Below are 26,187 nucleotides of genomic sequence, written 5' to 3'. Positions count from 1 at the left end.
GAGCACGATTGTATTTGATGTTGCAGTGTGAGATGGTATATCGGCATTTTTAAAAAGCTTTTTGGCAACTTCAACCTTTTTTGCAATCGAATCTTCGACATAGCCCTCAGCAAATGACGACGATTTCCAGCCTCCGTGTCTTTTTAGGGTTAACAAATCGCCCCCTCCCTCGACCAACATTGAAGCAGACGTTCTGCGTAGGGCGTGTCCGGTGTAGCTTTCAGGGTTGTCTAGTCCAAGGTACTGAGCTACTCTCTTAGGTACGTTAGCTAAAGTATTTTTACCAACATTTTGGGACGTACACTTCCCCTGTTTGTACCCAATAAAAAATCTCTTACTGGACATATTAGGTGGCCGCAGATTTAGGTATTTGCGAACTAATTCACAAGGGCTGAAAGGGCATTCCTCGTCGATAACCGTAAAAATCCTCTTCGAGTGGGTTTTGCCTTCCTTGAGAAAAACTGTAAGGAAGCTGCCGTTATCTTTGATGTCATCTACATTAAGATGTAAAAGATCGTCCCGTCGGCATGCTCCGAAAACTCCTAGTGCAAGGACAACTTTTGTCAACAGCCACTCCTTGTCTGGAGCTTCAGTCATGAACTTGGACACTTCATTAGATGTGAGCACGTTGGACTTTTTAGGGGCATAACCAACGGATTGCCGTTTCAAAAAGGCGATACTTTTAGGAAAACTTGACACATCTATATTATGCCTCAGTTTGACGCAGCTCTTAATCATAGAGTATTTACACCACAGGGTGCTAGGTTTGTTGAATTTGGAGAGTTTTGATAAGTAGACTAGAAAGATTTCGTCACTTACGTCTGAAGTCGGGACATTCTCTTCTCGAAGCCAATCCTCAAACTTACGATATTCATCGTTATATCGGCACTTTGATTTTTGTGGCAATAAGTCTTCAGTAATTTCTTCAGCTTTTCGTTTTAACGAATCAGGTATCTTTGCCATTTTCTTCAACACAACTCTAACTTATGTCAATAACGTTTAGAAGGAACATAAAACATAATAATAAATAGTTGCTAGGCAACGGTGATACTGATAGTGTATTTAATATGCATTCGTGTTTTAATAAGAAAGTAAGCTGACAGCTGATTTTGCGGCCCCGGCCTGTAAAAACCTGCTCGGTCCCCAAATTGTGGACAGCTGGCATCGCCAGCAAAACGTAACTTTCGGCCACCAATTAACGTATGTAATACAGCCAAAAACATGATAGTGTGGTGAAAAATAATTTAATTGAGGGCACAAAATGTCAGAGTTGATGTCACCTGTAATTATTTTCATGCTAGAACAAGTTGTTGAATTTGTTATATATTCATGTAAACTATCAATAAAGATTTGTAAATACAAAACAGGGCTGTGATATATGGCAATTAAGTAATTCAAGTAAGCAATTCACACCTGCCCACGTAAAAGTCAAGGAAATACTCATAGTGATACCACCAATTAATAACTGGCTACAGTAAATTGATAATGAGTTATCTATATATATATTACTATTCCATCGTTCTGATTCAAGTTGTTGTAGCTTCTAAATATGTTATAGCCATCAATACTTAACAAATCACTATTATCATTTAACCAAGCCTCAGTCAAAATAATACAATGAAATTTGTTTTTTTATACCCTGAAGTATAATTATATATTTTTAATGTAGCTCCTGATATTTTGGTGTAAGACTCTAAACTTATAAAACAAGTTACTACTATCTAAATTATCATCAAATAGTTTGTGATTTAGTTTAACACTTTCTTTACAAATAACAATGGAAGATTCATCATAATCTATGTTCATTGTCAGACAAAACTATTGCTCTGCCAGCCAGTGGTGCAGCCTACCATCAATGGTATTCGTCAAGTTCAATGTGGAATATATAGAATGTTCAGCACCCCGAACATAGATAGAAGTCAACAAGGATAAAATGTATTGTTACTATCCAACTATTACATCGCTACACTATAGAATAAATGCCAAACTTTTTAGTTATTTTAAAGATAAAATTGTAGACTGTATTTCAGAAAATTGTTTAGCTATATTCAAGATAAAATCATGAACTAAATTCTAGAAAATAATAAAATAATTTGAAATGTAAAATGAAAAATATTTGATTTTATATGCTGATTACATATTAGTTAAGGAAAGTATTGTCAAGGAATGATGACAAAGAATAATTCAAATAAAAGAATACAAGCAAATTCGTATAATACACTCAGTTAGAGACAGCAACCATACACTGGCTGACAGGTGATTTCTAGGTTAGAGCGCTATCGGCAGGATCTCTGATAAACTGATTTGTTCACTACAACTGCACAATAAGGAATTACTGCACTTAATCTTCACTACAATATATAGTTCAAAATGGTTTTAGATTTTACAATACTATATAAAATGTAGACATGAATACTTTTAGTATCCTAAGTAAATAATAGTAGCAAATTATATAAGTATGAAGCAAAAAACAGAAGTATAATGAAGTTAAAATTTATTTTGTAAATTGAATAGATTAGGAAATAGTAAACACCTCAATATTTAAAAATATTTATTTCTTTTGGTTTTAAAAACATTTATCCATGTGAAATTTTTAATGGATACATTTTAAAACTTTTACATGTAACATAATATATGTCTCTTCATACTGTATGCTCTTGTAAAGGTTCTTCCGCATATAGCACATCTATATGGTTTCTCGTTTGCATGAATCACTGTATGTGACTTCAAATCACTATTTCTTTTAAAATGTTTTCCACATGTAGTACAATTATAAGGTCTCTCATCTATATGAACCAATGAATGTGACTTCAATTGAGCAAATGTTTTAAAATTCTTTCCACATGTACATTTATAACATTTCTCCTCTATATGGACCAATTCATGTCTAATCAAATGTTTTTTTCGTGCAAAGGATTTTCCACATGTATTACAAGTGTAACATTTCTCTTCTGTATGAACCTTTGTATGGTTATTCATCTCTGCCTTTCTTAAAAAACCGTGACCACATATCTTGCACTTATAGGATTTCTCTCTTGTATGAATCATTGTATGATTGTTCAAATAACCTTTTAGTTTAAAGGATTTTCCACATATGGTACATGTATAAGGTTTGACATTGGTATGACTAACTATATGTCTCTTCAAACAGGATTTTCTTGTAAAGGATTTTTCACATACTTTGCACTTATGGGGTTTCTCCCCTGTATGTACCATTGCATGTGCATTCAAATTACTTCTTTGTGCAAAGGATTTTAGACATAAGGTACATTTATAAGGTTTCAAATTTAAATGAAGAACTGTATGTACCTCAAACCGTACTTTGTTGTAAATAATTTCCCACATGTAATACACTTATAAGGTTTCTCTTTACTTGATCTATTTTGTACAACATTTAAAGGGTTTCTCTCCAGTATGTAATAATAAATGAACCTTCATTGTAGATCTAGTTAAAAAACCTTGCCCACATATTGGACAAGAAAGATTTCTGTGGTAAGTTAATATTTTATCCATTTCACTGTTTCAACCTACAACAAAAAATTTTGTTATAATTTAAATTATGGTTTAACAAAACAAATTACTAAATTTAATTTGTTTAGGGCTACAAAATAATATTTATGGTTGTTCTTTAAAGTGTACAACATTAGAGATATCAAAATAAGTATCTATTTATAAATAATTGTTTTTCTTTTTTGAATTTGTTTGGCTCTGCTACATGACCGATTTCATGATTAGGTCTTAAATTAAAGGTATACAAGCATAGATTCATCATTAAACATCGGCATACATTAATCTATAATCTCACTTGGTTTATGTATACAAAATCTACTGTCCATATAATTCATATATATGTTAAATTTAATTTCTTTTTTTTTCAAGTTTGTTTAGCTCTTCTACCTGACCAATTTTCATGTTTAAAGTCCCAAATTAAAAGTATGCACACAAAGATTTAATATCAAACATTGGCAAATGTTTACCTATCGTATTTCTTCAACCAAAAAATATAATTTGATTCATTTTTGAATACTTATTTCAATTTAAGATACATTTTACCAGTTATAAGTTTATAATTCTATATATTTTGGTCTAAAAACTTTTAGTTAAATATTGGCTTTCATTTAAGCTATCAAGTTTTTAAATCAGATGATTTTCAAGTAAACACAAGGTAAACAACAAACATTAAAATCATTTTCTAAAGGGTTTCTCTAAAAAGTTTTTCTATGGTTACAAACCAATTGCTCCAGTATTTTTTATGTTTTTTTTATATTTTAGACTAAAAATAATTGTATAGGTTGATAAGTTAAGCTCAAGATAGTATATTATTAAATCAAAAATTGATAATTTCTTGGATATTATATTTAATTTATTACTTTGAATTAGCACATGTTCTAGTTATAGGTTAAAATATTAGAATTATACTTAATAACAATTGTTGGTATCCAAAGGGTTTAATAAAAAAATTAAATGACAATCCATTGCTATATTCTAATATGAACTATATCTGTTTATTTGATTGTAATATATATCTTGAAATTTTTGTCTAAATTTTGAATCTGGGGATTTGTAGTCTTATAAATGTAGTTGATGACAGTTACTACTTCAGGAAAATTTATATTTCTTTACACAACCCATTTGAAAATTTAATAAAGGCCTAGTTATATGTTAAAATATTAGAATTATACTTTATAACAATTGTTGGTATCCAAAAAGTTGAATAATATAAAATTAAATGGTAATCTTTTGTTATATTCTAATATGAACTATATCTGTTTATTTGATTGTAATATATACTTGAAATTTAACATAAGAGTTTGTCTAAATTTTAAATCTGGGGACTTTTAGTCTTATAAATGTAGTTTATGATAGTTGTCTAGGAAGGACTACTTCAGGAGAATTTATATTTCTTTACACAACCCATTTGAAAATTTAATAAAGGCATTATGGATAGATAAGTTACTTTGTTAGTTGAACAAAATCATAAGTGTAAATAAAAGAATTTACACATATGTTTGTAACAAACCATTCATAGTACACTAACAATTTACACAATATAATACAAAAGGAAAATATTGAGCAAAGATTATACTTAAGATTATTTAATATAGAGGAGGAAAATATTGTTGATGAAATACTGATTATTTTACTTAGCTATATGCCACCAAAATTCAATCCTCAATGTATTGAAGCAATCTAGTAAAATAATTGATTATGTTTGTAAAAGGTTCTCAGGTTTATTGAATGATAGATTAAATAAGTAGATAGTTGGAAATAAAATAATTTTTATAATTTCAAACTGGATTTAAGAAAGGTCATTATACTATCAATAATATATTTAATCTGTTGTGTCTGAAGTGGTAGATATTTCACAATCATTTTTTTCTGGAATTTTTAAACAAGAATCAAATTATAGTGTTACAAAGTTAATGTTGTTCTTATGGGACTAAATATGGCTACCAATGATGGTGTTTCTTAAGTAACTCATCACTCCAACTCATAAAAATAAGTCCAGGACTAGTTAACTCTTAAAATAGACTTAGACTCCTTTATCTATTACAACTGCCATAGATAAAGGGAGCAACTGCCTGCAATTGTAAAAAAACATGAATTGCATTAACAAAATTTAAGTATATTATTAAAAAATGTATTTTATTATTTTAATTTAAAAATTAGAATGTTGTGAACACTTTTATACTAGTAACATAACTTATTCTTTCAATTTATATTTTCTATGAAATTTGAAATGTTATTGCTAGACTCCCATAATAAACTAGCTTAGAGCCTAATAATAATAATAACACAGAAACTCTTGGCAAACAGTAAAACTTCAGCCATATGATGAATAAGGTTAGGGCAATTATCTAACAGGATACAGTGATAATTGTCTTACTTACTTATAAAATTGATGAAAATCTGAATTATACTAAATCATTCTGAATTTTATCAAATAATGAGAAAAATGCTTTATTTTTTCCTCTTTATTTTCATTTTTCATTTTATTTGACGTTTAAAATCATTTAATTATCTTTAATAGTCCCCAAGCAACAACTGTTTGATATCTCAGCTTTCTTTAAAAAAAAAAACTCTATCAAAAACACTAAAACAACATGTGTATTTAATGTCTTATTGCCAAGGCTTTTGTTATGTTATTCCAGTATGTAAATAAAACATATATACCAAATCCTATCCTTGTACCATAATAAACTCAGTATGGGATTATTGTGGTAGTCTATAAACAAAAACACCAACAGTGTACCATTTAAAAGTCACAACAAATATAAATATAATGGAAAAGTTATGTCAATAGTAAGCTATGAAACTTTTCAAGAAATTCCATTTTTTAAATACAAATAATGAAATAATTGTTTTAATAGATTATTTAAAACCTCTTTTAATCACAATTAATATTTTTTATGAATTTTCAAATTTATTTTCTAAATATTACATTTAAGGCTAAATGATTAATTATATTGAAACATTCATAATACAAAAGTTGTAACTCTTTCTTTGGTGAACATTCTTTACATTTAATATTCTTTTATAGTATGAATAGTTTTTAAGTTATAGGGGAAAAAATTATTTTCAGACACCATTTTTCAAGATGGCAACCATAGCACTATCTTTCGAGGACTTTTAGTATGTTATTCCGGAAGTAAAATTCAATGTATATAACAAGTTTTACATTTATAAGAGTTTTTTAGGTAATAGAGAAATTTTGATTTAAAATGACTATCTACACTAATAAGTTATATTTTTGTTCTAGGTGTGTTAGAAATGGCGGTTATACTCAACAATAAATACTTCGAATGGTTAGACAAAACACCAAAAGAGGAGAGACGTTATATGTTTGACAGAATAGTCGAACAAATGGAAATATTGGGTTTTACCCAAAAAATGGCTGAAAAAGCCCATGCACAAATATCCTCCTGAGTCCTGTAATTTTTATTTCATTTTAACACTAAATACCTAATGTCCTTATATAAGACATAATATCATTACTTGCCTAAGAACTGAATTATTTTAGAATATTTAATGCGCAGTTGCCGAACGTACTTATATAATGCCACAGTTTTTAAAAATCAGCCAAGGGAAATTTTACTTTCTGGACCACTCGCTTTTGGCAACACTGGCTATAGTATGATTTTTGCTGTTGATGTAGTTTCACCAATTGCCACCAGAGCTCTCTGCTCTCTTTGTCTGAGTGAAAACAAGATGGCGAGTAGAAGGACTCATGAAGACCTAAGATTTAATTGCCGTAAGTACTTATTTAATTTATACCAATGTTGATTTGAGTGTTATAATCATGAAGTGTAATGGTTTGACTGACTATTTATTAAATAATTTTCTATCCAGATGCATTATTTAAGTTATTATTCGTTCTTAAATGTACATGTCCTTTTAGAAGGACATCAGGTCTTTATCACAAACATCCCATTTTTTGGTCTGGTTTATAAAAGGACATTCGGGCCCTACATCCTATAGTCTTATTTTTAAATGGGATTTTAAAAGGACGTTGGTTTTGTACATAGGTCAAGTGTTGTTTTAGTAATGTTATTTATTTTATCTACAAAAGCCTTGGTTTCCACTTTTGCTGTAAGCACTAAACAATTGTGTTTGTATTACAGTGAATGACGAGGAAGTAGATCAAGCCCTCAATGAGTTGGTTGGAGATTTGGATCTAGATCAGTCAGATTTTGAAGATATAGGAGATGACGAGCCAGATATGATGCCACATCCAAGAGGGCCACGAAACATGGGTCTAAGTCTAGAAGAGTTATTAGGAGACTGTGATGATGATACGGATGAAGATCCGGATTATAATCCAGATTTAGAAGATATCCCTAGTTCAGATTCCGAATGTGCGGATGAATCAGCTAAACCCAAGCGAAAGGTAAGAATTTAAACTATAGTAATTTTGTGCATCAACCAACCCAAAGTAAATATATTTTTTTAAGAGAATTCTCCTGAAAATGGCAAAAATGCGTTTTAAAGTTTATATTTTCTACTACTTTAGTAGTACCTTCAAGGCCAAAATGTAAGTATACCTTCAGGGAAAGCGCTCAGAGGGCAGTCATTAACTATGTGGTAAAATTAACAACTTTTTGTTTCTTGTGATGAGTAACTAGTTAAATTTAAACATGAAAACTTTCGTGAAAACTCGAAACCTTTTTTCAGAATAATACATTTAATATATCAATCCTAAAATAATTCTTTTTTTACAGCGGGATACAAAAAATTATGGACAAAATGCTAGTGGCAAAAAAAAGAAGAAAACTGCTACTGTGAAGCCGGCTGATCCTGGACCAAAGTGGACTGCTAAATCATTTAAACCTGAAGAAATCAAATTGATGGAGCCAAGCTACAAGAAAGAAGAATGTGATGACTCGTGGGACGATGATACATTTGTTTATCAGTACTTTGATGATGAACTCTTGGATTTGATGGTTTTAAAGACAAATCAAACTTCAATTCACATAACAGGTAAAAGCTTAAAATTGACGTTACAGGAGCTTAAAATCTGGATTGGCATGAACTGTGTGATGTCAGCCCTAAACTTTCCGCAGATTAGAATGTACTGGGAAAAACGATTCAGGATCCCTTGTTTAGCCAGTGCAATGACCCGTGATAGATTCTATGCGATTCGTACATCACTGAAGGTTGTTTTTGACAATGATTTCTCAGATGAAGAGAAAAAAACTAACCGTCTTTGGAAAGTAAGGCCAGTACTAGATAGAGTTCTCCAAGGCTGTATGAATCAACCACGGCAAAAAGAGTTGTGCGTTGATGAAATGATGGTGCCATTTCAAGGTACGTGTGCACTGAAACAGTACGTCCCCAATAAGCCAAACCCAGTTGGACTTAAAGTGTTTGTTTTGGCAAACCCAAATGGGGTGATCTGCGATTTTAAAATTTATCAAGGAAAAAATACTTTTCCTGAAGAAACAAGCCAAGGATTTTCTCTTGGGGAAGCAGCAGTGATGTATTTATCTCGCTCATTAGTTCCTGGCCATACTTTGTATTTTGATCGCTACTTCACTACTACAAAGTTAGCAGATGCATTGCTTGACCAAGGTATTCGATGTTCTGGTACCATAATGAAAAATAGAGTACCAAAAAATACAGATTTGGTCCCAGATAAGGAATTTAAGAAAAGTGAAAGGGGTTCCAGTCAAGTGTCTGTACGGGAAGATGGTAAAATGGCAGTCACTAAGTGGCTGGATAACAAGCCAGTATCTATGCTGTCAACCAGTGAAAGCAAAGAACCACAACATCAGGTAAAAAGGTGGAACAAAAAGGAAAAGAAATATATCACTGTTAGTCAACCGGCAGTGATAAATTCCTATAACAAGAATATGGGGGGAGTTGACCTGGCGGACAGAATCATGTCGTACTGCCCTAACCGCTCCAAAACTAAAAAGTGGACTATAAGGTGCATAATGCACTTTTTTGACCTTGCAATGTCTAATGCATGGCTGCAGATGAGAGAGTTCAAGAGAAGTCAAAATGTCCGCCCAAAAGACATCCCCCAATTCAGAGCTTTTAAACTGGCATTTGGTGTACGCCTGATCGAACAAAACCTTCAGGATGATAACGAAAGTTGTGGATCTGAACTTGAAGAATGTGACGCTGTCCATGATGTCGGGGATGGAAGAAAGGTAGCAACACCTTCCATCGAAGTACGAACAAGAGGCGCCATCCACCTCCCACAAGTAACAACTGGAGTGCAAAAAAGATGTCGCAGAAAGAACTGTGGAAAGAAAACATCAGTGTTCTGTATTAAGTGTAATGTTTACCTTTGTCTAATGGGAAACCGAAACTGTTTCTCATCCTTCCACTCAAAGTAGATTCAGTCAAGTTTCGTACGAAATACGGGTCAGCCAGTTTAAAGTTTTATACTACATAAGGCCTATATTTTATTCATATATTATTCTATTTATCTTTTATTATTTCTTATAGTTTACTCCTTTTAGATTGAAACAGTTTATTACTTCAATAGGCCATTTGGTAAAATCGTTTTATCATACTGACTAAAAGTTTTTGTAGCCTATAATTAAATTGTATTATTAAATACTATTTAGATTTTTTTTCCTACCTAATAGCACCTACAGTTTTCTGTGGTAAAGTTTCTTTATTGTATTTCAGGGCCTTAAGTGGATAGAAACCGTATGTCCTTCTATAAGGACATTAAAAAACCATAGAAACCTAGTGATAATATTTTTTTAATGATTTTTCCACTTAATTATGCTTTAAAGTAAGCAAGGTTACACAGTCAAATCTGAACCAGTAGCAAAAAAAAATCTCAGGATTCTACAGGGGGTACGTTAAAGGTGCTTATAGAAGGACATTAGGCAGTCACCTACAAAACACATTACAATTCACAGGGCTATATCAAGTAAGTAATTGTGTCATTGTATAAGGCGGTTGGGTCCCAGGAGGATAACAAGATCCAGGCCTATTGTAAAAATCAAAAGATTAGATCATAAAAAACAGGTATATGAGGTTTGACACTGTAATTTACCATAAAATAACTTTAAAGGTGGTTATTCAAGCCTACAAATAATTAAAAAATCTTTGAATAGCTTGAAAACAAAATAGATTACAATATTCACACGCATCTAGAAGGTTTATTATACAGTATGTTCATTAAAATTAACAAAGATATTGTTCTGATTTATTCAGATGCAGTCAGAACCCAGAATGAATCTAGAGGAGACAAGCACGAATCTAGAGGAGACAAGCACCGAATATTGTTGGGCATCAACAACTGCAAGTTTACCGGACACAAATACCTCTTCAGTGAGTATCTTTATTTGAATCTATACTTCAAACTTTAGAGATAACAAATATCTATAAGGGGAAGTGATCCAAACCCCTGATATATTTGTGGATATCTAAACCAACCCTCTCGCACAAAGTTCAAGATGTTAAGCACAAGGATAGCAACACACTGCTGTTTTGTGTATAGTTTTTATAACAGCATCACAAATTCTAGATCTCAAAGAAAAAACCCAAACTACATTGCATGCAATTGTATTTTAAGTATTTAAACAAAAGTTTGTTTTAATAAACTTAACACAGCCTAACTAGTCTATAATATTTTCCTAAATACCATTGAAGGTTGAGGAAATTCATTATTATACAGATAAGTGACGAGGCAAGTTTAACATTCATATTCATGAAAAAGAAAAGGGTCCAGTGCAAGAAACCCATACCTGTAGGATTTTCAATACTAGATCTAAGTAAGAGATACATGTACCACATGTATTACAATAACTTGAAAAAGTACTTCCCACCGTTCAATTTAATATACACAGACAATGATTCATTTGCAATACAAGTATTCACTAGTGTTTCTACTTCATTTACAAAAGATCAACCTTTCATTTCTAATACTCTCTTAGGTAAATTTAAAGATACATCTCTTAATAATCCCATTCTAGAATTTGTTAAAGTAAGAAGTAAAACATACGGGTACAGGACATTGAAAGATACCATACCACAACTAAAGAATTTACCCAAATCTTTTAATTTTACAAACTACAAAAACATACTACTATCTATTAAAATGTACAACACCTAAGTAATGAGTAATTGATAATAAACTATACCAAGTAATACAGAATAAAGCAGTAATAAAAACACACACACTCACACACACACACACACGAACCCATAACATAACAGGAACCCCCACAATGACATCATCATCATCATCATGAACAATCACCCTCTCACTCTCTCTCTCTCTCTATCACTATCACTCCTCTATCTCCTCTCTCACTCTCTTTCAATACCCCTCTTCCTCCCCCATTTTCTCTTTCACTCTCTCTCTCTCTCTCTCTCACTCCCAACCCACATTCTCTCTCTCTCTTTTCAATACCCCTCTTCCTCCCCCATTTTCTCATTCACTCTCTCTCTCACTCACTCACACCCCTACACATTCTCTATCCCTCTCTCTTTCATTACCCTCTTCCTCATCCATTTTCTCTTTCATTCTCTATCACTCTTCAATTCTCTCTTTCTCTTACAATATCCATCACCAACCCTCAACTTTCATTCACATGTACCACTCCAATCACAAATACATATATCCTCCTCAGTTCCCACGTAACCTATAGGTTACAATATTTAGCGAAATCTGTACAATGTTCTGTTAGAGTTAGATGACTGCAAGTAGTTCCCGCTGTCTCCGCTAGGTTGCAGCACATACTGGGAATTTTTATATTTCATTATTTCATCATCTTCAGTTCATTTTACAGAATGAAAGATGGCGGATCGCGAGTTTCAGGCTTATCCCAGTTCTACTCAAAGTAAGTAAATTATTATTATTGTTTTTAGTATGTGTAAATCTTTCAACAAAAATTACAATAATCTTAAACATATGGTTGTGAAATAGGAACTGTCAAACAAAGAATAAATATTTATTTAGTCAGCAGTAATGGCCCTGAAAGTTTGTTGTAACCGATTGGTTACGTTGGAACTCTATGTTTCGGGCATCTTTACATGTAATATTATTATTATGGATTTTTGTCATGTGTTATGTCTGATTTTTGTGTGTGTGAGTGTGTGTGTGTGTTTGTTTATGTGTATGCTTTTATCCTATTAGTAATATATTTTTATTTTACAGGGGTTTTAGAGGAGTTTTGCGACAACTACGACTTTAGCGAGCTAACAGACGTCGAAGACCTATCAGACGACGATGATGGAAGATCAATTGAAGTTTCTGCACCTCCGAGAATCGATATCTTACTTGGAATTGAAGAGGACCAAGACCTTCTTGAAGAAGCTGTTGACGAACCTGATGAAGTCATCGTGGAACAACCTCATGTTGACGAAGCTGATGGTTTGACACCAACCGAGGTAACACCAACCAATGAAGGTAACACACCTCTGTGTTTTCAACCGACTCAATCTGTAGGGCCAGTCCCTGGGCCTTCTGGTGAAAATTTGAATAAATCTAAAAGATGCCCAGCACCATCTAGAGTTTCCAGTCGGAAACGGGCTAAGGTAGGCCTACCCACTAAGACAAAAAAACCAAGAGCAGAGCGTCGTAAGTCAATTCGACCAAACCCACGTGAACAAACGTTGAGGGCAATGGAACCGTTGCCAACTAATGGTAAATGGGAGGTAAGCAACAACTTTTACCCTTTGCCACCTGCACCTTATTTTGGAGGCCATAATCCTGAATATAACATGTCGTCGCCATTAGATCTTTTTCAAAAGTACATACCTGATGATATACTATGTCAAATTGCTACAGCAACTAATGAAAATATAATTTCTTCCACTGGTAAAGAAATACAAATCACAACTACAGACATGAAGAAGTTCTTTGGTATCACAATAATGATGTCGTACTTGAAATATCCCAGGATAAAGATGTACTGGGCCTCTCGAACAAGGATTCCGCAAATTAGTGATGCCATGCCGAGAAATAAGTACTTTCTTATAAGAAATCACATAAGGTGTCGTGATTACACTAACGTAAGCGATGAAGAAAAGGCAAGAAACAAGTATTGGAAAGTGTCTCCAGTAATTGACAGTGTCAGAGCTAGCTGTTTGTTGAACCCTCGACCCAACGAGGTATCGATGGATGAGCAAATGGTGCCTTTCTGGGGTCACACACAAATGAGGCAGCACATAAAAGGAAAACCTAACCCCTGTGGCCTAAAAAACTTGGTTGTATGTGCTCCAGACGGGCTGCCACTGGATTTTTTCCTATACGAGGGCAAAGGAGATAGTATTTTGCACGAAACTGAACTGAACTATCCTGGTTTAGATATAGGGGGTAAAATTATTGTAAGGCTGTCAAAGAATCTTCCGCAAGGTACTTCAATTTTTATGGACAGGTATTTTACCTCTATACAACTACTTGATGAACTTCACATCAGGGGTTTTCAAGGTACTGGCACACTTATAAATGACAGAATGCCAGAAAACAGAGAAATGTACTCTGACGCTGAGGTGAGGGGAGGTGGTCGAGGCTATATGTGCCAAATAGTTCGAGATGATGGACAAATAGCCATCGTCAAATGGTTCGACAACAAACCGGTGCTATTGACATCGAGCATACATGGCTGCGAGCCAAAAGATGTTTGTCGACGGTGGTGCAAGAAGGAAAAAAGGTATGTACAAGTCGAAAGACCTTACATAATAAAGAAATACAATGAATGCATGGGTGGCGTCGACCTTCTAGATAGGATGATATCCTATTATAGAATTGCTGCTAGGACGAAAAAATGGACCACTAGGCTAATTAGCCATCTGATTGATTTCTCTCTGGCAGCTGGGTGGATTGAGAGAAGAAGAGCCGATCAACAAGCTGGAACTCCTCGAAGAGACAGGTTTGATTTTTTCGACTTTCGTTTTGATGTGGCTCAACACCTGCTGGCGTCAGAAACTGAAGAACCAGTGGACGATGAGGAGATTGAGGATGATCCACAGCCTCTAACCTCTTCCTCGGGAAGGAAAACTCCTTTGCCAACAGATGCTGTCCGGAAGAGCAAGGTTCAGCATCTACCGGAAATTCCTCCAGATGTGAAGCCTTCTAGATGTCGGTTCCCAGGATGTGACAGTCCTAAATGTGCATTAAATGCAGCACCTGCAATGTTTTCTTATGTCTAAATTCTAATAGGAACTGTTTTAAACTGTTTCATGAGTTATAATGACCAGGTTCCTAAGTTAAAGATTTACGTGTGTAAAAAAATGAGTTTGGTCGAGTTCCGATGTAACCAATAGGTTACATGCTGTTTTGTACATTTCTAATAAAAAAAAAATTCCAAAAAAATTTTTTCTTGTTTACTTTATTTATTTCCTTTAAATATACACAAAAATTACAAAAATAAAATTCTCAGTTTTCCTATGGGTCTGAGGAGGTTAAATGAAAATTTTCAATTTCATTTCAATTCTCCATAAAATCCTCTCCTACCATAACTACTAAGGGAAATCAAGCACTGTTGAATCTTATGCTGAATTTCTGATCTTTAATGATCATTTTTGTAATTTTATATATGATATTTAAGATTTTATTTCTAATTTTAATGTTCCGTTTTGTGAAACTTTATTCTGTTTAACCATTCAAATTAATTGAAGAATAGGATCATCAATATTTATTCTACTCGCAGTGGTTGGAGGCAATGATGCGATGTCTGTGATTGCAGTCGTGTGTGTATTCGTTGTCGATGCGGTGGTTCTGATAGTGACGTCACTTACATCAGCTGATTTGTCTGCATGTTGTTGTGACCAGCTGCGTTGTGACGACGAATCTTCATCCCCGCCGTTCTTCTTCTCCTCTATGACAAATCTTTCTGCTCTGTCTAGTTCTCGTTCCACCATTTCCTGTACTCTGACTCCTATTGGCTGTTGTGAATTCGGTGCAGAATTCATGGCGGCGTTGTCTTGTGCGTCTACTGTCGCTGTCGACGCTGTGTTGTCATTGTCTGTAGTAACGCTTTGTGTACGAATGTTGTCTTCTAAATCGTGTCCTTCGTTGTGCTGTGTGTTCGTGTCGTTTATGTGTATGTCATTTACGGTGCTCAGAAAATTATCTTGCTTATTAGCATTCGCTAAGTCGCCACAATTATCGTCTGGGTCTGATTCACTGTCGTTTTTTTTCTCCACTCTCTTTAACTTCCACAATAACTTTCGGTTTCGGCACAACTCTTATCGTCTTCCATATTAATTTAAATAAATGGTTAGTCCCAATGGACTTGTATATTATTAAATGTCCATTTGCAGGTTTATTTTGTGTTAAGCTGTGTTTAAAGGTAGTAATTATCTTAACTTAAGTTATTTACAATAGGCCTAGATCAGAATTTTCAATAGCGCACTCGTTAAGACGCCATTTTGCAGCCTACTCCATGTTTTTACTCAATTTATCAATATAAACTTACCTAAAAATAGATAATCGAAATTCCAATAAAATTACAATAAGATATATTTCGGTTCTATATCTTATTTTACAATAATCTCATGGGCTACGTCAGTTAACTTATAGTTTGGTCTAGGCTTTAGATGGATGGGCTAGATAACAATTTAGAGAGCAACGATCTTAATCTAGGGGTTGGTTCGATCTTAATCTAGGGGTTGGTTCGTGCCGGGTATGACATTTTGATAGGCTAATTAACTTAATTTATACTAATGTAGGCTACTAAATAATGAGAGTCAAAAATTTAGGCTAGAAGTTCTTAGCTTGAAACGGTCACTTGAATTTAGGCTATTCACAATGGTATAATGGTGGTTGGAAATTAATGATTTAAATGTTTATTGAGTTTGATATTACCAATTTCTGTTGAATACTTATCTTCTTTCTTAATAACTCTTTATCATCGATATTTATGTATGCTACGAATGTTGATTTTCTAGACTTTTGACTATTTAATCACTGGAGACTTGGCTCCCACATCCATCTCTATCTAGATCTTCCGGGTCAATCCAAATGAAATCAACTAATGGGTGTTAATGACATATTTTATTTAATTTTTATTTGCTTACTTTCTGTTACTATATATATCTGAGAACACAAGACAATATTTTCCAAAATTTCTTCATCAATGCTTTGTCTGCTAGCGGCCATTTTGCGTAAGAAGATTGTGCATTTCACGCGTTTTCAAGGGTTAGCAATAAGTCTAATAACTTTATCTGTAATTCCCATCCTTTAAGTTTTACGAGCCTGAAAATAATGTCGTTTTTGCAAAGTATCAGTTTTTCGGAGTGCTGTATCTCAAAAAGGACTAAACATAAAAATTTGAACTTTTGTCAAAATATACTTCTAATAGATGGTAATTGAAATATTAAAAAATTCATTATTGTGTTTTGAGCATAAGTATTTTTTTTTTATTTCTTAAAAGCCGATTATCATCCTATGTCAGAGATATGGCGATTTACTAATATAGTTTAAATATTTATTTTCCATAATACCTTTACATATTATATAAAAATAATATACTTTGATATTTAAAGTAATTTCAACACTGAGTTGAAAGAAACAAGACTTCTCAGGAGAATGATATCTGGATGTGGACTCTAATTAATCATGTTGGGACCTGAAAGTTGCAAGTCTCAACAGGATTACTGCCATTGCTGTAGCTCATTTATTCAGTAGCAGTGCTAGTAAGTGGTTGTGTTATACCAGTGCCAGTCGTGTTTTATTAATAACTAAATTGCTGTTAAGAATTGTGTTTTTTTTACTATGTCAAAAATACAAGACAATGGAGTGTAGTGTCGGCGTTTTTTTCCAATTAAATTTGTCATAACAATATTACTTGCCATTTTCAAAGGAGATCTTTAACGTAAGTGACCTACTTGAAGATGAACAAATCTTGTTAAAGTTAAGAGTTGCTAAATTTAATAATAATATAATTAAAAAATATGTTGATAAATATAATCATATTTTTGGAAAAGTTTGCTGCAATCCTTACCAGTACAGCAACATAGGCAGGCAGTAAAAAAAAATTTAAGAGAAATTCAGCTAGACTATCTTAAAAGACCAAAGCAATTTGATGTTGATTTGATCCCAGACTGCTGAAGAAAATCCCTCAGACTATGACAATGAATTTGCTGCTGATTCAGTAGAATTTTGTGAGACTGACAGTTTACATAAATTAAATTCTGTTTTTCCCCAGTCTCAAAAATAATAAAGCTACACAAGTCCCAACGAATCTCCGGTTTAGAAAAGAAAACTCTTAAAGTTTCTAATGCAATCAAAAGAAAACTAGAAACTTCATTTGATGAAAAGTTAACCGAAGTTGTACTCCCCTCTACTAGTGGTTCTAATGAAAGCGAATATGACAGATTAATAGAAAAACTTAAAGAAAAATGTTCCATAAGTAGTAAGGAAGAAAAAATAAAAATTATTAGTTTGCTACCTGTGTCTTGGTTAAAGAAAAAGATTTGTGAAGAGTTTTAAGTAAGTGATTATTTGGTACGTCTAAAAAGGAATCTAGTAAAAACACAGGGAATTCTTCCTGATTTGACCAAAAAAACAGACAATCCTTTAAGTGAAGAGGTTGTTAACACTGTAATTGAATTTTATCAAGATGATGACAATAGCAGAGTTTGTCCAGGGAAGAAAGATTGTGTTTCTATTGAAAAAAAAAACAATACAAACAAAAGAGGTTACTCTTATTAACTCTGAATGAGTTATTTGTACAATTCAAACAGAAATATCCTCAATACATTATTGGTCGCTCTTCATTTTGCGCCTTAAGACCTAAATGGTGTGTGTTACCAGGAGCTTCAGGTACACATAGTGTGTGCGTATGTCGATACCACCAGAATGTAAAACTTATGACTGAGGGATTGAAAATAAATGTGAACTACAAAGATTTACTCGATTTTATGGTCTGCAGTACTGAAAACGAAGATTGTATGTTTGATGAATGCACTTCATGTCCAGGACCTGACTTATTAAAAGAAATTCTCCAAAATGAACTAGAAGAACTCGAACTTCCAGATGAAATAACATTCAAACAATGGGTTAGCACTGATAGAGCGAACTTGATAACTGAGAAGTTTTAATAGAGAAGCTAACGTCTCTAAAGAAACATCACCTTATCTCCAAAGTACAATCAAAGCACTTAAAAGACTTGAAAGATTCGATGACTGAAGATATCTGCATAGTTCTTGGAGATTTTTCTGAGAATTTCACCTTTGTCGTTCAGGACGAAATCCAGAGCTATCATTGGAATAACCCCCAAGATACACTCCACCCTTTTGCCTATTATTATTTGAATGATGGTGAAATTTGTCACCGAAGCCTTTGTATTATAAGTGACTGCCTGGATCATAGTACTGTGACTGCGCACTGTTTCCAAAAACATTCGACTGAGGATGTAAAAAAAACTGCTACAACTGTAAAAAAAATATTTATTTTAGCGATGGAGCAGGCAGTCAATATAAGAAAAAAAAACTATTTGAATGTTTTTCATCATTTAAAAGACTTTGGTCTCTCAGCAGAATGGCATTTTTTTGTCACGTCCCATGGCAAGAATGCCTGTGACGGTATTGGAGGGTGTACGAAAAGGGCTGTTTCTAAGGCAAGTTTGCGAAGACCATATACAGACCAGCTAACTTCGGCAGAAGAAATGTTTAAATTTTGTTCTGAAGAAATTAAAGGGATTTCCTACATATTAGTACCAAAAGAAGAAGTAGAATCAAATGAAGCAAATCTGATTCAAAGATTTAAAACCTGTGAAAAGGTTCCAGAAACAAGGTCATATCACAAGTTTGTTCCACAGAATCCTAGCACTATACGGTGTTATATTCATTCAAGAAGTGACACCTACAGTGACCACAGAGTTTCTGTTTTGCCATATTTCAAAACAACATTTTTCAGAGAAGATGACATTGTAGTGTGTGTTTATGAGCATAACTGGTGGATTGGTGAAGTCAAAGATGTGAGTCTTGAAAACGCTGACTTGTTGATTAATTTCTTCTACCCCATGGACCTCATACTTAATTTAAGATTTCTAAAGATGACAGAGTTTGGGTACCAGAGACAAAGATTTTGAGGAAGTTATTACCAATGGAATTTACAACTATGACAGGTCGAGGCTACAACATAAGCATCAAGTTATCTGAAGAAATATCGCGATTACACAACACAGTGGTGTCTTTTGGACAGATTAGCAAAGTTAGTTCTGCCAAAACTCTCCAGGAACTGTTATGCACACAAACCAAAAATATTTTGTAACTGTTACTTTAACATGTATTACACAAGTCAAGAAAAATAAACAAAAATGTAAGTAGGCTAACACAGATCTAGTTTTCAACACACATTTTTTTAAATATATTTTAGTCCTCATTGTTGGAATTTTTAAACATTTCTACACGATTCCATTTATTTATATATTCATTTATTTAAGTTAGTTAGGATACAATTTAGGCCTTTTAATATGCTGAAAAAGGTATATAGGGCTTAAGTAATTATTTTTTTCTGTTCTACTCTTTTTAATGTGGCAATTCGGAAATCGCCATATCTGCAACATAGTATGATGATCGGCTTTTAAGAAAAAAAAGAAAAAAAAATACTTATTCTGTGCCGTGTGTATGTGCTCAATGCTCAACGGCACTGTTTAATTTGTTGCGTGGTTGGTACTACTGGCTGCGTTCTGCTTGACGTTTCGTTCGTGTGACTTTGTGGCTCCCGTTTTGTCAGACTTTGGGTTTGAGATTGTTCCAAGGCTACGGGGTTTTCTTCCGGAAGAGTTTTCTTTTGTGAACCCTGAAGTTTTTAGTTTCATAGACCCGTTTCCCACTGCTCGGAATGGAGCATTTCTGCGAGTAGAGTTTTCATACCACGGGTAAGTTGAATTCGCCAGGCCTAGTCCTCGCTTATTTCATTTTGTTTCATTTTCACTGTTTCACTATCGTTCAGAAATGTTTTATAGAGTCATTTTGATGTTTATTGTACTGTTTTCTGAGAGTTTCGAGTCCACTAGATAACACAATGTGCATGCCTCGTTGAGTTAACTTGGTCAGTACAAGTGATATTAAAGGTTGAGCCAATTTTCATGTTTAAGGTTAAAAGACCAAGTTAAAGTGTTAACGTCATTTCTGTGTAATTTTTTGAGTCATTTTGTGTAATTTTTTGTGTTTAACTGTGAGCTGGTCTGGACCCAATCATGTTAAACGTTTCTAGGTTAGTTCTAATTTTGTTTGTGCTAGTAACTTTTGCTAGCCTAAATTTTTGCTCTGGTCAAATACAGTAGCCTAGCCAAGATAATAACCTTTTAAATATCCATTTTGTTTGTTCTTAAACTTGTGAATAGTAAGCAAGCACATTCATGCATTTTCATTCATGTGAGATCATGTTACCTTTCTCTAGAAAACAATGTTTGGTTAGGCTAGACGCTAGAACAGCTTTTGTAAAAATGTGGTCGCTGACTGCAGGTAAGGAGAATGTTTTACGCTCTTTTGATTTATTCAGACCTAGTGCAAACTAAATTGTGGACTCTGAGACATGTTAGCCTTAATTAGGCCAGGTCAGTGATCTATACTTTGTATCAGGGTCAGTGACTCCACCTGCGGCCTGCCACCTTTAGAATGCTAGAACCTGCACCCTTATGAGCATTCTCCGGTGGGACTGACTTCTGATGGGACTGCGCCATACCACTCCCTGTGCACCACCCACCTACACCGCTAGGACTACAGTTACTCCGGCCTAACACCGTGCTGCCGTGTCTGGGGAGCGGCCACCATGCCCTTGGCTCACTTCTACTCCCTGCTAACCCACCTGGACAACAGCGAGGTTTTACGGTCAGGTCAGTCCAGTCCATTCGGAGAGTCTCATCCATCATGAAGAAATCTCACTCAACATAGGCACTTTTTTTATTTAACTTATATAACTAAACCTTGTAATCTTTTTACCTGCAATTTAACAAATTAGGCTTTCATTCTCTAAATTTAATTTATCCTTAATATTTTATTCAAATTTTAAATTCTTTTCTCTTAATTCTGTTTCACACCCCTTGATTGAGGGTAAAATTTTTTTTTGCCCTTGACGGTTAATGTTAACCGCTTGGAATATATTTTTGCGAGGCGACCACATTTGTTGATATGTGTAAATGTTTTTCATGTTCGTTTGAATGTAAAAATTATTTATTTTAATGTAGGCCTAGGACTAAAGGCATTAAATTAATTGTTTTAAATGATTTTTATAAGGTGGCCACCTAAGCTAATTTGTTTTAAATTTGTTTGAGTTAGTATACTAAATGCTTTTGCAAAATGTCACTTAGGCCTAATGTCACTTAACTCGATTCTCAATTTTAAATTAATTTGTATTTTTATTAAAGAAATTTTTAAATATTTTTAAAACTTGAATTATTATATCTTGGCTAGGGCAATGTTTATTTATTATTGTTATTTATTATTATTACTTTTATATATACATATCTTTGAATGAATAAATTTATATTTGTGTCCAGCCAGCTCTTGTGTTGTCATTGTTGGTCCTCCACCTCAGCAATATTGTGCCGGAATCCCACCATTGATTTTGCGCTTCCAAGGGCTTCACCCTTTTGATCAATGGAGTTGGGAATTCGGTTACAATTCTCAAAACACAATGTTGAATTTTTATATTTTAAATTATTATCTATTAGAAGTATATTTTGACAAAATTTCAAATTTTTAAGTTTAGTCCTTTTTGAGATACAGCACTCCGAAATACCGATTTTTTGCTAAAACGACAATATTTTAAGGCTCGTAAAACGTAAAGGAGGGAAATGACAGATCTCAAATTTTTACAAAGTGTAAGCACCAGTTACATCCTTATGGGGAAAAATATTGAAGATGTGTTTTCATCCCTTCCATAGGAAATAAATTTATAAAGTCGGCAATTTGTTCTAATTGAAACCTAATTTTTCAGTCAAATTTTAAGTAATTTTCTTACAAGATACAAAAACTTTGGTCATAACATTAATTGTAGATGGTTTGATTTAGAATTAGATGATTTTTGTTTCAAGTTGATATCTTAATAAATAAAAAAGGTTATTAGACTACATGTAACAAACAACTCAAATCGTTCGATGAATGAGTCCCACGTGTCTTCTGAATTATCAAAAGGACCGATCTCACCGATGAACGACATCTTAAAATTTAATACAGTTCCAAAGTTATCAATAAAGTTTTCATCAAGCGGCAATAATGTTCACACTCACACTCACTGTTCGAAATTAACTTGGCCGAATTCTTCAGTAAACACACGTACCTTCCTACGGTGCACTTCGATTGTCACTTAAATCACTTAAAAACTTTTCACGCGTTGAGTCGTTTTCGTACTTCGTCGCCACTGAAACGTTTGGGTTGCAATCATTAAAAATAAAAACACCATTTGGGGAATTAAATAAAACCCAGCCGACTACATGGTTACGGTTTGCTGGAATTTTGAGGACTGGAGAGCAAGGAAACTTTTGGATCGGCGGTTAAACGTGGAGAGAAAAGTGGCGTGATGGGTTGTAGCCAATCCGGGAGCTTTATTGAAATCATACGATATGATGTCACAGTCTCCTGATCGCAGTCAGGTCACAAAATGCAAAACATATTGCAACTCTTTATAACACAAATCTAAATATCGTAAAAATGGCAACATTATGGTACATTATTGTATACAATACACATTCCTAGTGTAAATCGGTTAAATATATAATTGAATAAATGGACGTTTTTACAAAGTTTAATGATGCTATAGACAATCAACTATGATTATAACCGTCAGAAAGATAGGCAAATGTATCCGCCTACCCTCCGCGGAGCCCAAAAGATAAGCAGATATAGCCTACCGTCCGCTATGCACAAAATGCTAGCTGATATATCCACCTGCGGGTATATAGTCCTAGAAGGGTTTAATTAAGAAACAAAATCAGTGTTATCTTTTGTGGTCCATTAGCCTACTTTATTAGCCCCTAGAGCTAGCCACTTGACTTGCTTTTCAATTTTAAAGTTTTCCCATTCAAGTAAGCCAAACAACAAACATGATTAGTGAACATTTATGGTAATGCTATAGAATATGTTGATGTGTATCAATGTAATGTGGTGTTTCTATCATTTAATATTTAAATACATTTGTATATTAATTATGTGTGTAAGGAAACATTGGTCCTAAATCTTTTTTCTTATTCCCAGGCTGAAAATTTGAAAGTTATTCTAGTGCCAGACACTGCACTTTGATAAGTCATGATATGACTGGACATGTCACTCTGCAAGAAAGAAAATCTGCCACGCAGAAGTGGATGCAAAACTTGAAAAGTAAGACTATGTTTGTTGAAAGTTATTCTAGTGCCAGATACTGCACTTTGATAAGTCATGATATGACTGGACACGTCACTCTGCAAGAAAGAAAATCTGCCACGCAGAAGTGGATGCGAAACTTGAAAAGTAAGACTATGTTTATTTACTAGCAGCAAAGCCACTTGTGGTTTAATATTCCGGCCTCTAGGCAAATAATGGTTATGAAATCCATGCACCACTTTACTCTCTGATATTAATGGTACAGATTAATCACATAACGTTAGAAACACACATATCATATTGAACACACTTGCAAATTGTTAACAACAACATGCAACATGTATCAGCTGTTTCTTATCTTCAGCTACAAAAAAGTATTAAGAATATGAATAAGAATATTTTATTTTCTCCAAAAAATATAACAATATTTACAATAGTCACTGACAGTGTATTACATCAACAACAACAACAAAATATATATATCTAGTTCGATAAAAAAAAAATAAAGTCCATCACTGTATAATGTGATACTGAATATATAAAACAAAACTAAAAATTATATAAAATACACTAACTTACTTGGTTTTGTTATTTTTACTATTGTAATTAAAACAAATAAGATCAATAACTTTACTGGAGAAAATCTAGGGCCTCCAAGGCAAAGCCTGTTTGGAGGTTCCCTCAAATCGCTAACCCTTGAAAACGCGTGAAATGCGCAATCTTCTTACACAAAATGGCCGCTAGCAGACAAAGCATTGATGAAAAAATTTTGGAAAATATTGTCTTGTGCTCTCAGATATACAGTATATAGTAACAGAAAAAAGCAAATAAAAATTAAATAAACTATGTCAGCAATCAAATATTTTGTTATTGGTTGATTTCATTTGGATCGACCCTTCTACCACAAGCACATTTCTCTTCCTTTGTTCTAGCTTGTTTTTCAACAATGGTACTTCACACCTGGGGCCCTATTTTTGAAATGGTTGACTGTTGAGTTGAGTGTTGAGTCATTCTATGTCCAATCGTTTCGTATTTTTGAAACGATTGACGGTGGACTTATCCAACCAAAACTACTCACCACCTATCGAGCTGTTGAGTGGAGGTTGACTGCACTATCTTCTTCCTCTCTTTCGGCAAAAAATTGCTCTTTTTGAGTCGACGCCATATTTTTATTGATTTAATTTACTAATTGCGATTAAGAGGTTATGTATTTGTTGTCTATGTCTTAGCACCCAATACTTTATGAGATTGTTTTTTGTAGAATAATTGCATTTTAATTTTATTTACTGTAATTCATGTCATATCTTAATGATATATTGACATTATTAAGGTCCTGATTCTGCCAGAGTGTTTGTTGAAAAATTGAAAGAGGCTTTATAAATTAAATAAATTTATGATAGGAAATTACCAATTCAGGATTTGATTGTCGAGGAAATAGATCAATTTAATTCATCAACTAAATGTAATGTGAACTTGACTTTTATCAGGATTAAATCAAGGTTGGAGACCACCGTCATTTAACAGGTATTAGATTCAGAGGTGCGGTTCATAACAGTCGTAATTTACAATTTATATGTCCTAGTTTATTACATGTTTTTATGCATAACTCCAGCAGCTATATCCCACTTTATCTGTCAGAATTTTAATATTGATAAATATGATATAACAGTTAAACCTAGCACAGAATAGAAATATACTAGAGAACCCGTGCGGCTCGATGAGCCGCATAGTATGAAACATAACTCCGAGGAAAACGTTATGCTTAAATTTGAACAATTCTAGTTACATCTTAGAGTTGTTTAAACACTTGTTAGAAACTAATTTTAAATATCTCTATTTGCCTCATAAAAGGTTCACCTACATTATTTTTGCTCTCAGTTTTAACTGATTACTTCTAATGAATGCTAAACAATCTGCTTCAATTCGAGTTAACATATTGTTACAACAAAGTTTTTCCAGCATTGAGAATTAAAGAAAACTGTTGCCTTACTGATAGACTGTGTTGAGTAATTTAAGTTTGGGTCATTTTATTTCTTTGATTTGAGACTTCCCTCTAATCAAACGAATTTTCTCCGTAGAGTAACCTGAAAAGTGGGGTGATATCAACCATTTCATGTGCTCCATTTTTTACCCACAAACTCTGGGTTACCAACTGGACAGCCATAATCTGCTTTGAATAGGCTAAAGCAGCAACACCATTGAAAGTTGGTTAGTTGGTTTATATAATTGAACGTGTTGTCTGTCAGTCACAGTATATGCCCCGCATATCAGAACGTTCTCACGAGTCACGTTGTTCAGTGCAGTTTCTCTTAATACCTGTCCAAAAGTTTTGAAAGTATGGATACATTTGTCGAAATAGGTTGGATAACTCTTGTAAATATAATATTTGGATAGCAATTTTAATTTTCTCTTTTTGAACAGCGTATATTATTTGCTCTCCTGAATCATAAAAATAAACTTGAC

General features: G+C 33.6%; 2 protein-coding genes across 2 annotated transcripts; both read left to right on the top strand.

Moving 5' to 3' along the window:
* The first annotated feature begins 7,134 nt into the window (after nt 1-7,134).
* LOC128984561 (piggyBac transposable element-derived protein 3-like) lies at nt 7,135-9,986 on the top strand. Its single transcript, XM_054403898.1, has 3 exons — nt 7,135-7,252; nt 7,623-7,888; nt 8,220-9,986. Exons 1-3 carry the CDS (start codon nt 7,135-7,137, stop codon nt 9,840-9,842), a joined length of 2,007 nt encoding a protein of 668 aa, XP_054259873.1. The 3' UTR covers nt 9,843-9,986.
* Nucleotides 9,987-12,265: 2,279 nt separating this feature from the next.
* On the top strand, nt 12,266-14,622 carry LOC128984560 (piggyBac transposable element-derived protein 3-like). Its single transcript, XM_054403897.1, has 2 exons — nt 12,266-12,308; nt 12,626-14,622. The coding sequence occupies exons 1-2, from the start codon at nt 12,266-12,268 to the stop codon at nt 14,620-14,622; spliced, it is 2,040 nt and encodes a 679-aa protein (XP_054259872.1).
* The last annotated feature ends 11,565 nt before the right edge of the window (nt 14,623-26,187 follow it).

This window comes from Macrosteles quadrilineatus, unplaced genomic scaffold (assembly GCF_028750875.1).
Source record: "Macrosteles quadrilineatus isolate MER2022 unplaced genomic scaffold, UCM_ALF_1.0 Scaffold_2__2_contigs__length_208266976, whole genome shotgun sequence".
In the NCBI taxonomy this organism is placed as follows: domain Eukaryota; kingdom Metazoa; phylum Arthropoda; class Insecta; order Hemiptera; family Cicadellidae; genus Macrosteles; species Macrosteles quadrilineatus.
The sequence above is the reverse complement of the archived record's forward strand: the minus strand, read 5'-3'. Positions and strand labels throughout refer to the sequence as shown.